At 37.1% G+C, this 15,142-nt stretch overlaps 1 protein-coding gene across 1 annotated transcript; it reads right to left on the bottom strand.

Annotated features, from left to right (window-relative positions):
* Positions 1-1,803: 1,803 nt before the first annotated feature.
* On the bottom strand, positions 1,804-13,947 carry LOC107105198 (alkaline ceramidase 3-like). The gene is made up of 11 exons (XM_015405322.1): positions 13,791-13,947; positions 7,405-7,515; positions 7,256-7,308; positions 7,114-7,166; positions 6,407-6,488; positions 6,283-6,318; positions 4,258-4,316; positions 4,082-4,183; positions 3,676-3,780; positions 3,548-3,593; positions 1,804-3,470 (listed from the first exon to the last, which is right to left on the bottom strand). The coding sequence occupies exons 1-11, from the start codon at positions 13,891-13,893 to the stop codon at positions 3,417-3,419; spliced, it is 804 nt and encodes a 267-aa protein (XP_015260808.1). The 5' UTR covers positions 13,894-13,947; the 3' UTR covers positions 1,804-3,416.
* Between the last annotated feature and the right edge of the window lie 1,195 nt (positions 13,948-15,142).

Raw genomic sequence — 15,142 nt, 5'->3', positions numbered from 1 at the left:
CAGCCTGTACAATTAAATCAAATAGGAAAATCTACCACAATCCTCTTTGTTCAACTGCCTAGGAAACACTGAGGTTTAAGATACAATAATACAGAACAAACTCTCACATGTAAAAAAAAAAAAGCACAACTTTAAAATAGAAACCCAACAACTCTGTTTTTTCAGTTTAAATTGTGAAAAGTGGATTTTGGGCTTAGTTACATTAAAAGGCTGCCTTCAGTCAAAAATCAACTGATATTTTCTCTGAAGATGTACAGATATTTCCTGTTTTTTAGGTCACAGTAAAATCATTAGCAGCACAAAATGTTCAGTAAGCAGCATTACATAATTTCCTGTAAGGAACCCAATGATATAGAGTGACAGAACTTCATGAATCTGACACAATTTCCTTTATTTGACATCAGAGAAAATCTTCAAAGACCGATCAAAGTACAACAAAGCTGCTGGCAGAGATTGGTGTTCTGGCCATAAACACAAAAGTGATATTCTCTTTATACTAGCAATGTATGCAGAACAATGAGTTTATGTTTCCATGCATGATATGAAAAAAGGCAAAAGAATCAGGCCCAGACTTTGCATTAAAAGCTGTGGAAGTTGGTCCTCCTGATGGCTAATATTCAGGGTAAGGACAAAACACAAAGGATAAAATGAAATGCTTCTTTAAATATCAAGGCAACCTGGATTACACTGCAGTGATAACAATAAGGCACCCTCTTTGTGACCTGCTCGGTTCTAATGAGCAGGGACTTCAGATAACACAGGGCAAAGTCATCAGAGGACGCTAATACTTAGGTTTTATACATTGTGCTTATGAATATTTTTAACACTGGGCTTAAAAACTCAGCAACCCAAGTACATCATGAAAAATAAAGTAACACGCACTGTTCAGAATATAACCCTTAGTGGCTAAAGTCTGCATATTATAGAGAACCAGTTATTTCAAGTTTGTTTGATGCAGATACACATCCACTGCTTCACAGTAACAGAACATAAAAAGCCCTTCATTAACACAAAGTCAAAGACATGAGAGCTGGGCCAGATTCCAGCAGCTCAAGTTCCAGTCTCCACAATGAGCTGGAACAGGACTCCATCTAGTGGTTTTATCATGAACTACTCATAGAGGTTTTCAGTTTCATCAAACCAGCTAGAAGATGTCAAAAAGTTAAACAGAGGAAGATGAATAAATAAGTCTTTTTTACGTAAAATGCAGCAGATTAAACGATGTGAAAGTGTGGTGTTCATTCAGAGGTTAATAGTGTTTAAAAGCATGCCAGTGAAGCATTGCTCTCTGACTGAGGTTAAATCGGATTTCATTTGAATAATCACATTTTTATTTTTGATCAATCATATCTAACCGGCTCACTTCACAACACTTTCAAGTTTTTTTCTTCCAAGAAGGATCCTAAATGAGGCACAAAGATCTTCTGGTAATTAAGCATGGGCCAGTTTTAGACTCTCTGGCTCTTTTCAATTTTTATAAAGCTTTAAAAAATGTAATTTCATTTAATTACTGATAAAAAAAAGAACTATTTTGATGATTTAAAAAAAAGACTGCATTCTCTATTAAAAAGAGGTCCCAAACCGATCCCAGATATTTTTCTGATCCTAGTATTTGTAAGAATTAAATTTGCTGTCTGTGTTTATGTCAATTTAATGAAGTATAGGTCTCAGTATCTACTGATCTCTGTTACTAAAAGGGAAAACAACAAATTCTTATCCCAAACAAAACGTTAACATTATTATTATAACAGCAGGTTACTTAAAGTTATTGTTTTATTCATTTCGATAAACAGACATTTTTTCTTCTTCTTGCACATGCAGATAACGTTTATGAATGAGCGATGGTTGATGAGGCATCAGGAAGCATATTTTTACATTGCAAACTGTACTGATACTGAGTCAGTCAATACTGACACCTGCTGGACCTTTAAAATTCTTACATCCAGCCCAGTACAATAATATGATTTACGTCATTTTATATCATATTCTATAATTTCATATCTTTGTTTAAAGTGAAAATATATTTGATATGCTTAGATGCAATCAATAAATAATGTACTAGTATAAGTACAGTAAATACGGTAAACTAAAAGTCGATTTGAATTTCATTTAAATTCAGATAACTTGAGTGATAACTGAGAGGAGCAGGATGACATATGGAGAAAATTAAAACAAATACGAGATCTAAATGGTCTAACATTGGTCCCTCCATATTTCCTGATGAATTTGATAAAGAAACTTTAAAGATCAGAGATTTTTGTGGCAGATTTGTCTCGTTGACAGTTTAGTGCGTCAGTCAGTTTCAAGCCGCTCATAAGACTCTACAAACGATCCGAGCACCAACATGAAGTTTTACTCTGTGAGCTCGATGGGGCATCGGAGCTGCTGGACCATCACTAGCATGAATCTTTTTCAGCCAGCTGATCAGCAGTGTGAACCAATGAAAATTACTTCAACATTCTCTGCATTAGACAGAAATTTTCTACATTTTAAGCTCGTTTTAAAACCTTAATTTTGAAAGATCGCTTTATCTTGGTACCATAAAGCATCCCATGCCTAGAAGTTGTCATTCCAATTAAGCAGCTGCTTCATTTAGGACGCTCTTAGGAAAAACCTGAGGCTCAGATGTTCTGGGGACTTTGGGAAATAAAACCTGTGTTAGAACGTTACTTTCATTAAAACATTACAGCAAGTAAACAGTTAAACCGTTTCACACATTGGATGAGTACTTAGTACAAAAAACAAAAGTGCAAATTTGGCAACATAATTAGGGATTTTTAGAAAGCATCAGAATTCCAGTTATGGAAAATAATTTTTATGGAAACTTCAAGTAAAAATCTTCAGCTAAGTTTATAACATGGATTTTCCTCTTGTATTAAATCCATTATAAGTATATTTCCTTTTTCCCCGGCAATAACTATATTAAAAGCTACCCAGCTTGAGGAGCTGAGCCTGAATAAGGGTAATGTCATATTTGAAGGGAGAAATTTATATATTATGGATCATTCGATTTGATTATTTATCTGATTGGTTATAAATAAAACAGAATTTTGAATCAATTGGAAATATTCAACAATTTTTCAAATCAATGAAATGTCTGTAAGTCCTTCTGTATTTACCACAGAAGTGAACTACGTCATTCATTCACTGCAATGAAAAATAAAAAATAAACACTACCCACATAAAATAACTTAACAAACTAGTCTAATAAATTATTATCAATAAAAATAATCTTCAGTTTCTTGACATTTAATTCAGTGCTATGCTGTACTAAGGTCCCTAAGTTGGAGCGCTGCGGTTCACCAAGCCGCTGACTGGGACCAGTTCCCCAGCATTAGAAAGGCAGAACTGGCAGCTCTTTTTGCCAGGATTGCCTTATTTGGCAGTCTCCATTAGCTAGTAGACATCTTCTCCTCTCAGCTTGTCTTCTGTGGTTCAATGTGCAGCGTGGGCCAGACTCCAAACACAAACTGAACAAAGGAAACATCCAGCAACAGGTCATGAATTAAAACTTAACAGTTTCTTTTAAGTCACAATGTTGATGTACCTTAACCTTCGGTCTGTGCTTGAGGTAGGTGGATCGGATCTGCAAACTGCAGGTGTTTCATTTTAGAGCAAGTTCACAAAAAGCATCATTACTAAGAATTTGGTTTCTGACACAGATAAAGGTCCAACCTGAGCAGTATGTGCAGGTAGGAACCGAGACCTGTGAAGATGTGCCACCAGGCATGGAACTGAGTTGCTACTCCAACACCAGGGGGCAGCATTTTTCTACTGGCTCTAAGTTAGAGAAAGAAGAAAAGGGCTTTATCAAAAACTGAGCTTTTCATTTCACATATTCCACCACAAAGGGTCAAAAACATTTTTAATCTATTTCATCCATGATGGAGTTGTAATGAATTTTACTGATGTTAGAAGAATTAAAATGATCACCATGCTATTACTTCCATTATTTCAACTAAGTGTGATTTTTGGATGAAATATGAAAGAAAGGAGATATTTTGTTCTACTCGCACAGAATATTGAGTGTAAATATAGATTCCAATTTTATAATATTTCAAAACAACAACTATCTACTCACCTTAAAGAGTCACAGAAGATGTTGTCGATGTTCCACAGCAGGAAGCCTAACAGAAAGATCCCTAAAGATGTGTAACAGAGCCCCCTGAGCCACGGATACACCCTGGAACCAGGAGAGAACAACCTTCATCAGGACCGCGCTGAGTGGATCTGAACTATTAAAGTAACAGTACTCACCATGTCACAATGAAGATAGAACGCAACACCAGGCAAGCTACCAGGGCAGCATACATGACCTGAGAGGGGAAACACATTTACAGAACTTTCTGCAGGAGAGGAAAAGCTCTTTTTAACCTGATATTTGGTTTAATGAAACTGAAGTTTTACAGAAACCTAAAAGAAAAAATAAAACTGTCATCAGTTTCACTTCTGCCTCTTTGAGTAGATAACCAGCAGAGATACTTTAAGGGATTATCAATGACTTAATCACCTGTTCTGGCAAACAGACAAAACTAGCAGCTTTTTTTTTTCTTTATAAAAAAACGGGTTAAATGTTAGATTGTTGTAAAAACACGCTGCAGAAATCTGCATCCAGATTAATGTTTGACGGTTTGGTGATAAGATTTTAACCAGTAGAGATGTTTGTTTGATAAAAGTTAGGATTTTCATCTGAGCTGCTACCTGCTGTCAGGAGTCAGTCAACAATAATGCTGGTCAGTCTTTGCTCATGTGTCCAAAGACAAATCAGCAAATATATATAATCATTACTCAGTAATTTATATATTTACTAAATTAAATGGGACAATATAAAGGTAAACTCCAAAGGAAAAGGTTTTGGTTTAATTCAGTCGGAGTTCAAGCTTCTCATGTATTTAATATCTCCTATACTTACAGATGTAAGAGTTCTAAAAGGTTTGAGCTCCGTTAAAGTAAAAATTGCTCATTTGATTTGATTAATTTAATGTTTATAGGTTTGCATAAATAAACGAGCACATAGAGTATATCTTCAGGACAGCCCTTTTGGTTCAGCCACATGAACAAAAGCCGTTTTGTTTTACAGCTGATCACGTAGTTTTCATTTGCAGAACTAAAAGCATCGATCTTGTGCAACTTTAAAAAAAGTGACACCATAATAACACTACACTCTGCCTTTTAAGCAACAATAAGGTTCCTTGTTCAGATCAAATTAAAGTGGAGAAATAAGAACTCAATCAAACATTTGTCAGCTTTTTCTATAACCTTATTTTTTTTTTATTTAAGGCCAAAAACCAAGAAGGCCAAAGTCCAGCTGCTGCTGCCTGAGCAGCATGAAGCTGCAGTGAAGCCATGACATCACCTTTTCCTTCTATTTTATATTCATCTAGAGCTGAGTATAGGACGTTCAGCATCAACACTTTCTTACAAAGATCTTTTAGATTTAGGCTTAAAGTAAAGGATTTCACGGTGACCAGATTGTTAATCATTAAAAGGTCAATGTCGTCACAATGCAAAAGGTCACTTCAGGTCTTTATCAGCCTCTCTTTGAAGTCCTAAAAACATTATATAATTGATACCAGTTTCCAATAAGGCTCTGCTTATACATAGTTAACAAAGAGTTTATAGATATGCTATTGATTCTGTCAACACGTTATGTGGTACCATAAAAATTTTACCCTGTAGATAATGATTTTACTGCTGAATAAAATAAAAAATAGTTTCTCTTGATCAAGGGCATTTATAGACAGTCAGTCAAACAGACAGGCAGACAGACAGTTGGACAAAGGGACAGACAGTCAGATAGTCAGTCAGACAGACGGACACAGTCAGACAGACAGACGGACAGACAGTCAGATAGTCAGACAGACAGACGGACACAGTCAGACAGACAGACAGTCAGATAGTCAGTCAGACAGACGGACACAGTCAGACAGACAGTCAGATAATCAGACAGTCAGACAGACAGTCAGATAGTCAGTCAGACAGACAGTCAGATAGTCAGTCAGACAGACAGTCAGATAATCAGACAGTCAGACAGACAGTCAGATAATCAGACAGTCAGATAGTCAGTCAGACAGACAAACAGTCGGACGGATTGACAGTCAAACAGATAGTCAGACAGACCGACTGATGGACAGTCAGACAGACAGACAGTCAGCTCTAACGATGTCCCAGTGCTGCGTAGGCCAGCCCATTGTTTACAGGAGCTAAAGGTTAGCCACTGAGCCCTCAGAGCAAACAGTGATCTGAAGGAGGCAGACAAACCTGACATAAAGCAAACCTTACCTGGTGAAAAACTGGCTCCTTCCACTGCAAGTACACCTGAGATACAAAAATACAGAAACTATATGAGACTATTTCAGTTCAGTGTTTACTGTAAGCCATTTCTGTAATAACTGAAGGAACTCACCAATGTGACTGAGACACTAAAAATGACCAACAATACTATAGGAAATACACTGATGCCGTTTTCCTGCTTGAAGCACTCATACCTGAACAAAAGAAAAACGTCTCATTATTTACATTTAGCTTCTGAAACGATAAAAGATGATGCACTTGAGTATAAAAACTATGAACGATTCTAAACTGGGGCCAGTGTTGGTTAGGCTAACGATCTATTAACAATAAATGTTATCAAGCATTTCGTTAGGTATTTAGTTTATCGTACGTAAACAGTACAATGAAGTCTGTTACTGTCTTCAGTTAAATAATGGCCCACAGACAGAATGTCAGCCTCCCTCTACAGAGAGCAGTGAGGGACAATCCCTCTATCTGGATGCTGCAAGCTTGGGAAATAATATGAGTTAATGGAGATGACTAAATTTGTCCTGTTGACCAAAAGGATTTTCCTGCAGGCTATCAACAGCTGTTCCAGTAGTGATCCTGACTTCTACATGTGATTTACTTTTCCAACTGAAAAAAACGGCTTAAATAAAAGATCCTTTTTTTTTTTCCTTTTTCAGGGGGAGATTGTTTGGCAGCAATAAATATTTAACTTTTAAGCTAGCTTATGTTTAACCATCTGTATGTATTCACATTAAGGAACGATCTTAAATGTTTTAGCAGTTAAAAGGGGATAAAAAAAAAAAAACAAATGTGAAAAGCTGATTCACTTACAGACAGTATACAAAGACACATGTACTGTAAATCATTGGCAACTCGTCCAGCAGCTGCAAAGAAAGAAAACAGACATTGATCTGTGTTAACAGGCAAAAATAGCTGTGCTTAGAGGAGACATGGATGCAGCCGTGTATCTTACCTGCATCTCATACAAGAGCGTCATGTGGAAACACCAGGAACCAACACCTACAGCTGGGTGACATTAAGGAACACAGGAAAGACTGAATGAAAGGAGGTTCTGACTTTCTGAAGAATCAGCTCTGAATACGGTGAGACCTTCATCTTTACCTGAGAGACCGAGAAACGAGCAAATATAGCGAAACTCCAGGCCGTCCCGAAAAGTTTGGACAGCTCCATATAAAGGAGGAAGGATCATGATCAGGTTGCTGACAGTGTTCCCTGTTCAAAGGGAGAAATAAGGAGAAAATAAATAAATATATTAGGGCTGCAACTAACAATTATTTTGCAAATCAGTTAAGCTATCGATAATTTTTTCGATTAGTAATCGAATAGCCAACGGTTCCTTAAAGAAGATTTGTTTATGGAATTAAACCATATACAACTAAAACCTCTGGATAGAGCATATCGACAAATTAAAAACATTATTTTTTCTTACATGCAAAATCTTTACAGATTTCTTTTTTTATTTTCATATAATTCCTGCTCTAATTGAGTTGCTCTGTCAGCTAAAGACATGTTTTACGGTCTCTACACTCTAGTTAAAGATTAATTAATTACTGAATAGGTTGATGATTGTTTCAATAATTGATTAATCCAATTCATTGTTTCAGCCCTAAAACATTTGCAAAACTTCAATGTTTGAGCTACTACAGTGAAATAATGTCACAGTGAACAGTGATTTCTAATCCTGACCACAACTTCTGCTTTGTTTAAAGTTGGTTCAAAGGGCGGGAAATGACGTTACTGAGGGAACCTAAGGTGAATCCTGTTTCCAAGGTTACTAATTAGCTACCCACTATGTTTAGGCGTTTCCTGGTTGACATGAGGTTTCTGTTTTCTTTCAGGTGTGAGCATTGATTCATAAACTATTTACAACCAAATCTCTGTGTTTTCTGTTAGTTATTTTAATTCCAAGAATGAACTAATTCAGAAACAAGACATAACAAGAAGCCGTTGCTCAGATCAAAGTATTATTTTAAACCTTGGTATCAGCTGAATGAGCTGTGACCTGCCAACATATAAAACAGCTGAAAATAAAGATAAAAAATCAGCACACAGAAACTAAGATGAAGTTATTGAGAGGCCATCAGTCATACAAAATATTAAAAGAACTGAAGGAAACTGGGAGGGGGGGGGGCAAAAATCAAGCAGAACAAACTGTTTATCTACAGCAAAAGGGTAATTGAGGTCATATAACCTTGTGCTCTTTGGCTTTCCTACATGGAGCAGATAATGTTTTTATGGCTCTGTAACACCACCCGAAACAGCAACGCTAAGTTATAAGCTTTAAATCAACTAATCCGTTAACACAAAGCAAAAACTGTTGAGAGATTTGCCAACGTTTCAAAATTCCTCATCTGCAGAGCAGAATACAGATTCTTGGAGCATTTTTCCCCCTTTAAGCTTCTAAACGCTTGCGAACGTGCCTCTGCTGCCAACGCTGCCCTTTTAGCGGGAACACAAATAGTTGCTGCGTTGGCAAAGCCTTCACCTTCCTGGGTCGGCTCTGAAGCGCTGCTTTTATTAGGCTCATTGCAGTACGATAACAAATCGTCATATGTTGAACTTGTCTCACAGTAGAGGCCTAAGAAGGACAATGGGTGTGTTTGATTCGTCAGCACATGGCGCGGTGTGGTTCTCAGGACAGACGTTTTTATTCAGTCCTGCAGTCTAACCATCTGTAGATAAATGCGTCCATGTCTGAGAGTTTATGTCTGCCTAAAGTTCAGCTTTCACCTTATCAGAACCGTGATCCATCGGTCCACATATCATTCAACATCGACACCAAAGGCGCTTTCGCCAGGTCATACCTGAAAGTCAGCCACTAAACAGCCCACAGCATCAGGGCAGAACACTTCATTCTTCCATTTTTCATGGATTACAGAGACAAACACATAAATGTCTTCTCCATTACTGATTTCCTATCTTTTCTCTTTTGCTGCTGAACTTAAATGTCTCAGATAAAGAGTTAAAAATAAAGTGAGAAAATATAAAATGCAGGTACCACAGCAGCATCTCACTGGGATTTGAGCCGCTGTCTTTTGACTCATTCAGAGGTGGAGTAGCTGGTGTGCTTCAGATTTCTTAGCTTTATTTCTACAGCACTAATTCACATCATCGCAAACCTCCATCAGAACCAGAACCAGGCTCAGTATGAGTGGTGTTCTGCCCTGAGTTAGGCTAGAGCAGACAGACACATCGACCGGAAGCACCTCACTGCAGGGGACGTTTTTACAATTAATGACAGAAATGCAAAACCAAGAGAATTTACTCAACTCATATTAAATAAGTCTAAATTAGGTCTAGGTTTCCAGTGAAATGCTCAGGGTTAGATCTTAGAGGAGGGGATAAACTAAAGGTAATAAATCAGGTCTAGCTATAAAAACGACTGACGTTATGTTTAGGTTTCTTCCCAAACTTCTGGTGGGACTTTTTTTTGTTAGTTTTTTTTTAGCTTGACGGAACTTTATTCACAAAAAAAAAATAAATAAAGAACTTCTTTCAGACATTTCTACAAACAGCATGTAGAGGCTGTTTATGTAGTAAAATAAAATATAAATAAAAAAAGTTGAAATGTCCTAAATTTTAAAATCAGAAGAATTTAGTAAAAAAGACATAAAAATTCTGCTAATTAAACCATGTTCCAGTGATAACGCCTGGTACGTGATGTGAAAACAGAGTAGAGTTATTCTCAATATTTTTTGCCGATATTAGCATCGGCCGATCCATTAGTTCATTCAGCAGCCATTTCTTAAGGTGACATGAAGCACATGCTTTGCTGCTCCCTCCAGCTGCTATCAAAGAAAGAAAAAACATCAGCTTCAAGAACAGCCTAAAAACAATCGGCTGCAGAAATTGGGGATCAGTCAGACTGATGCCATCAAACTGTTTCTGTTGATCTACAACAGATAATTGTTGTGTGCTTCGGTGGGGCAGTGGTTAGCGCGCACGAGTCACGACCCACGTATGGAGGCCTTAACCTCAACGTGGCCAACCTGGGTTTGAATCTGACCTGTGGTCCTTTGCTGCATGTCTGTCCCCCCTCTCTACACACCTTCCTCTCAGCCTACAGTTTGAAAAATGAGCCACTAGTGCTGAAAAAATTCAACAAAAAAAGAAAAAGAGTAGAAGAATCTTAGTGACCCTGGATAATCAGGGTCATTAAGACAGGGTGAACAGGTGATGGTGGGAAATTTCAGAGCTAGTGCTTTCCTCTGTTGTAGCATAATATGCAGGTCCTGAGGCTGCAGAGCAGACAAGCTAATTAAAACCCCCAGTTTTAGAAGTTGTAAACTATTAGGATGCTTTTTGGAAAAACAAAGCCTGTCAAACCGGCTGTCAACATGTCTTGGCTTTTATGAAAAAACTTTAATCAGATGAGCAAAATGAATTGTATCATGTGCTGCCCTTACATAAATACCTGCCTATTACAAGACTATTCATGGAATTACAGCCAAACTGGCGTTTCTCTGCATATATCTTCATATCTTATCTTCACACCGAGCTCAACAGACAGATGGAACATCAGGATCAAAGATAAACAGATGAAAAGTTAGAAAAACTATGCAAAGGTTTGCACGATGACTTGGGAGAAAATAAGACTCATTTATTTAAGTCGAGACAGATTTTTCTCCTTGGCTCTAGCCTCTACCTTTCTCATACCTCATCTGCACAAGTCAGGTTATCCTGAGCTATCTCTACAGTTATGCTGCTATAGGCTTAGAATGCTGGAGGACATAGGGACCCCTTTTTAATGATTCTGCTTCATTCTAACTATTCTTCTACTCTGCAGAATTTGTTAGTTCAATCTCTAATGTTCTGCTCTCTCTGCTTTTTCTCATAGTAGCTTCATCTGGTCTGTTCCCGTTTGGCTGTGACTCCAACCTGGAGAGAAATATCAGCTGTGCTGCTGCCATGAACACCTTTGTTTTTAGGTGTTTGAGCTTGGCCTGTTTTTTCAGTGTAGTCCTGTTTCTCTGACTGTAACTTAGTGGATGTGCTCTCTTTCATCCTCTGACATGGGAGCTGCCCCGGAGATTGTGCGCCTGGCTGTGTCTTTCCTGGACGGGGCCGCCTGTGGAGCTGGTTGACAGTCGTCTTTTGTATCTCTGCTTCTTTTTCTATGTCTGCTTCTGTCTTCTTGAACCATAGTTGCCCTCAGCAGATGGCCACTCACACAGAGCCTGGTTCTGGTTCTGCTGGAGGTTTCTTCCTTTTTAAAGGGATTTTTCTCTCCACTGTCACTAGAAGCATGCTTAATGTGACTGATTGCTGTATTGTCTATCTCTTGAGATGCCGTGCTGTGAATTGGCTCTATAGAAATACATTAAATTGAAATATATTGGTTTATGGTTAATTCATCTGTAGATGAAACTGATGAAAAAAATGTATAGTTGATAAATTAAAGTCTTAGATCCAGATATATGTTTCTGTACCCAACTTGTTAGCCAAACCATCAAAAGTATGAAATTATATTTTTTCTGCAATCGGGGTAAATATATAAGTAATTGAAAAACTAATAAGCCGGTGAAGGATCAACAGAACTAAATAGTACAGTCCATTATGTGCAGCTGTAATAAATGTCAAGGTATTTCCACACGTCCTTTTATTGGCCCTTTTGAAATGTATGTACTTTGGTAATGGATAATAAATGCAAACAAAGCCGAAGCACACCACAGCATGTCAGCGTGGGCGTGTTGCTTAAACAGTTCAATGAGCAAGTGCAAATATCTGAATGATATGCATGCTGTGATGTCCTCACCACTGCAAATATAAACTAAAAGTCATGGCAACCCAAAGAACACGGCCACATTCCAGTCGCTGAAGCCTGAATAAGGGTAGTTTAAACACCAAACCATTGTCCTGCAGCTGAAAACAGGCGCTTGTTATTTATGCAAACAAAAGCTTTAACTGATGATATCCGGCAGGTGCATTTGTGGTGGGAAAGTTTAGAAAACTGCTAAACAGAGATGGGGTTTTTGTCGCTACTAAAGCAGTCTAAACTCTGACCCCCTTGGCCTTATCTCTCTTTGAACAAGCTGTTGCTGTAGGCAGTTATAAACCAGTTTATCTGGATAAATATATTAATTTTTCCACATTTCAACTAATTATTTCTATTTTCTTAACTCTCATAATTACTACATTCATCAACAATATGGATGATTTAGCAATAACAAAGTGAGTGATGTTAGCTTTGTCTTATTTGGCTAAACTGTGAGGGCGTGTGAGTAAAAGTGCAGCACCAGTCATATCTTTGCATCTTGCTGCTGACAAGGCAGCTGCCTGAATGGTCCGATAGAAACACAGTTTAAATCTAAGATACAGGTGCTCGAGGAACCAGTTTTTATCTTAAGACAAAACAAGAAGACTCAAAGTGTACTGAGGGAACATATTATCAGCTTCAAAAATGTGCCTGCACTGTTCAGGAACGCCCTTTAATCAGAAGACAACAGCTAACTTAAAACACAACATAGATTTAACTCTTTCGGTACAAATAAAAGCCTCTGGCTGGAATAATTTATTCTTAGGTCACTCTTGCTAAGAGTTTTATCACACCCAAAGTGATTCCTGAAGTCTCTATGATTTTTCAAATATTTCAGTTTAACACCACGATAGATAGTAGGACAGCCTGCCCATACTGTAGAGTCAACCTATTTTTAATGTTATTATAGTAAAGTACAAAAGAAAAAAAATGTAAAACACCACATATTTTCATTGGTAATTGCATTTTGTCTTCTTCCCTGACATTTTTTTAAATGATCAATTAATTAAAAAGCTGAATTGGACAATAGAATAAAGCAATAACTCATTTATTTATCAATATTTCATCAGAAGGAGCATTTACACATGGAGAAAACAAAGTGTGTATCTTCACAAAGACTACAGATTTCATATTTATTACATAAAGTAAAAGATTTAAAACCTAAAAAAAAAAAAAAACTAAGAAAATGTATTTATTAACAAAAGCCCCTAGAAACCTTTGAACTTCACAAGGTGTTTTTTTCATTAAAGTAATTTATAATGCGTCATAAAGCCAGGACCAAATATGTCCTGAACACAAAGGTTAGAACATTTATCAGCAGAGATATTGCTCACATGTTAAATATGTTCTCAAACACCTATCTTATAACAAAGTGTAAATAAACCTTAATTACACATTCACACAAAGAAAACTAACCTAATTTCGCTCATAACAACATTAGCCATCAGTCTCTGGACTGTAAGAATGAATCTTTGGTCACCAACCGACAGACAGCTGCTTCTAAACATTCCCAGTTTGTCTCTTTGTTAATATCTAACAGCTCCTACCGCAGGTCAGGTTAACGTCTACCAAAATAACGCGATATTTTAAAAACATCTGTGATTTCTGGGTCCGATTGTTCCCAATGTTTACGGCATTGAGGCGACTGTCGGTGTTCAGTCTGACCCTCACCCCGGAAAGTCTCCTAAAACCGAAGCTTTGGCTTTAAAAGGGAAACTAAGGTTTAACTCACAGAACTCAGCGATGTAAAAAGAAACGACATAATTCTCCTCGCACCATTCCAGCGTTGAGGTGGGCCGCCCCCAGTATCCCTGCCTGTCTATGGAGGGAGCCATGATGGAAGAGGAGGAAGCGGAGAGCGCTAACGGCTTTGTAGTCCCATCACAGCGCGAGCGCCGTGCGTCGCTTTGTGCGCGAGCCCTCCTACTCTGTAGCTCGCGCTGGAGCGGCAGATAAAAGGAGCTGTTTATGGAGAGCTCAGCTGTAGGCTACCTGCTCATTACAGCCGATCTGAGTTTTTTTGGGTTTAAAAACAAAATATATATAGATAGGGAGGCTTTATTTATTTATTTATTTATTTATTTATTTATTTATTTATTTATTTATTTATTTATTTATTTATTTATTTATTTATTTAGTAAACAAGCTAATTTTAATTTAACACAATTATTACAAAGACATAATCATATGTTGACCCGAGCACCATAAAACACCAACTAACCTCTTCTCTGTCTAAACATATGATTATATTTTAATTAAAACCATTACATTTTAGTTCTGGCAGCATGTTTTGGTCACCGCTGTAAATTAAAGCTTCATGCTGAGACGTTTATTCCCAGGTTATTCTCCACATTGACAAAAAAACTGCAGTTTAGTCTTTAAAGCACTTTCTATGTAGAAGGAGATGTGTTGTGTTGGAGAATGTTTTGGGTGTTTTTTACTTTAAAACTCATATATTTTATTATCCTTAATAGAAAAATATCATTCCCACATAATAAATTAGCCTATATACAGACATTCTCTATTAACTAATCAAAAAATTCCTTAGAGAAATCTGATTTGTCTGATTGTTGTTTGCTCAAAAACATAAGGAATTACAATCTCACACCTTTTGCTACCTCTTTAAACATTCTTCTTTTGTTCGGTTTGACACATTCAAATGAAATACATTAAGTGAAATACATTATATTAAATACATTTAAGTTTTTAGTGTTTTAAGTGTTTCAGAGGAACTGTATGTATGTAAACCAGTTTTTGCAAACCTTATAAGCCTTTAGGTTTTTTAAGTTTATGTTTTAAAATATTTTTTATGTGATAGTAAAACCTGCAGCATTCTTTTTGTCCACTACTCGAGCAAAAAAGGAACGGCTTCACGTAGTTAATCATCATGGCCGCTAGATGGTGTCAAAGATAAGAGAATGTTTTATAGATGGAATATGTACAATCAGAAAAGTTATTTTTTGCTGACCAATTTCAGGATCAAATCCTAAATTATCAGAGTGAAGCATTACAATTGGATTCCCCATTGACTTTAACTGAACTGCAAGTAGTCCTTCAAGGCATGCCAAATAAAAAGTTCCCCAG

The sequence above is a fragment of the Cyprinodon variegatus genome, unplaced genomic scaffold, assembly GCF_000732505.1.
Source record: "Cyprinodon variegatus isolate N-32 unplaced genomic scaffold, C_variegatus-1.0 Scaffold2141, whole genome shotgun sequence".
Taxonomy (NCBI): domain Eukaryota; kingdom Metazoa; phylum Chordata; class Actinopteri; order Cyprinodontiformes; family Cyprinodontidae; genus Cyprinodon; species Cyprinodon variegatus.
The sequence above is the reverse complement of the archived record's forward strand: the minus strand, read 5'-3'. Positions and strand labels throughout refer to the sequence as shown.

Bases quoted from the DNA above. Each gene is read 5' to 3' on its own strand.
- LOC107105198 (XM_015405322.1), bottom strand. From the start codon at position 13,893: ATGGCTCCCTCCATAGACAGGCAGGGATACTGGGGGCGGCCCACCTCA. The intron at 6,489-7,113 runs GTAAGTGAATCA...TCTTTTGTTCAG, and splicing joins TGTGTCTTTGTATACTGTCT to GTATGAGTGCTTCAAGCAGG. The intron at 6,319-6,406 runs GTGAGTTCCTTC...TTTGTATCTCAG, and splicing joins TTAGTGTCTCAGTCACATTG to GTGTACTTGCAGTGGAAGGA.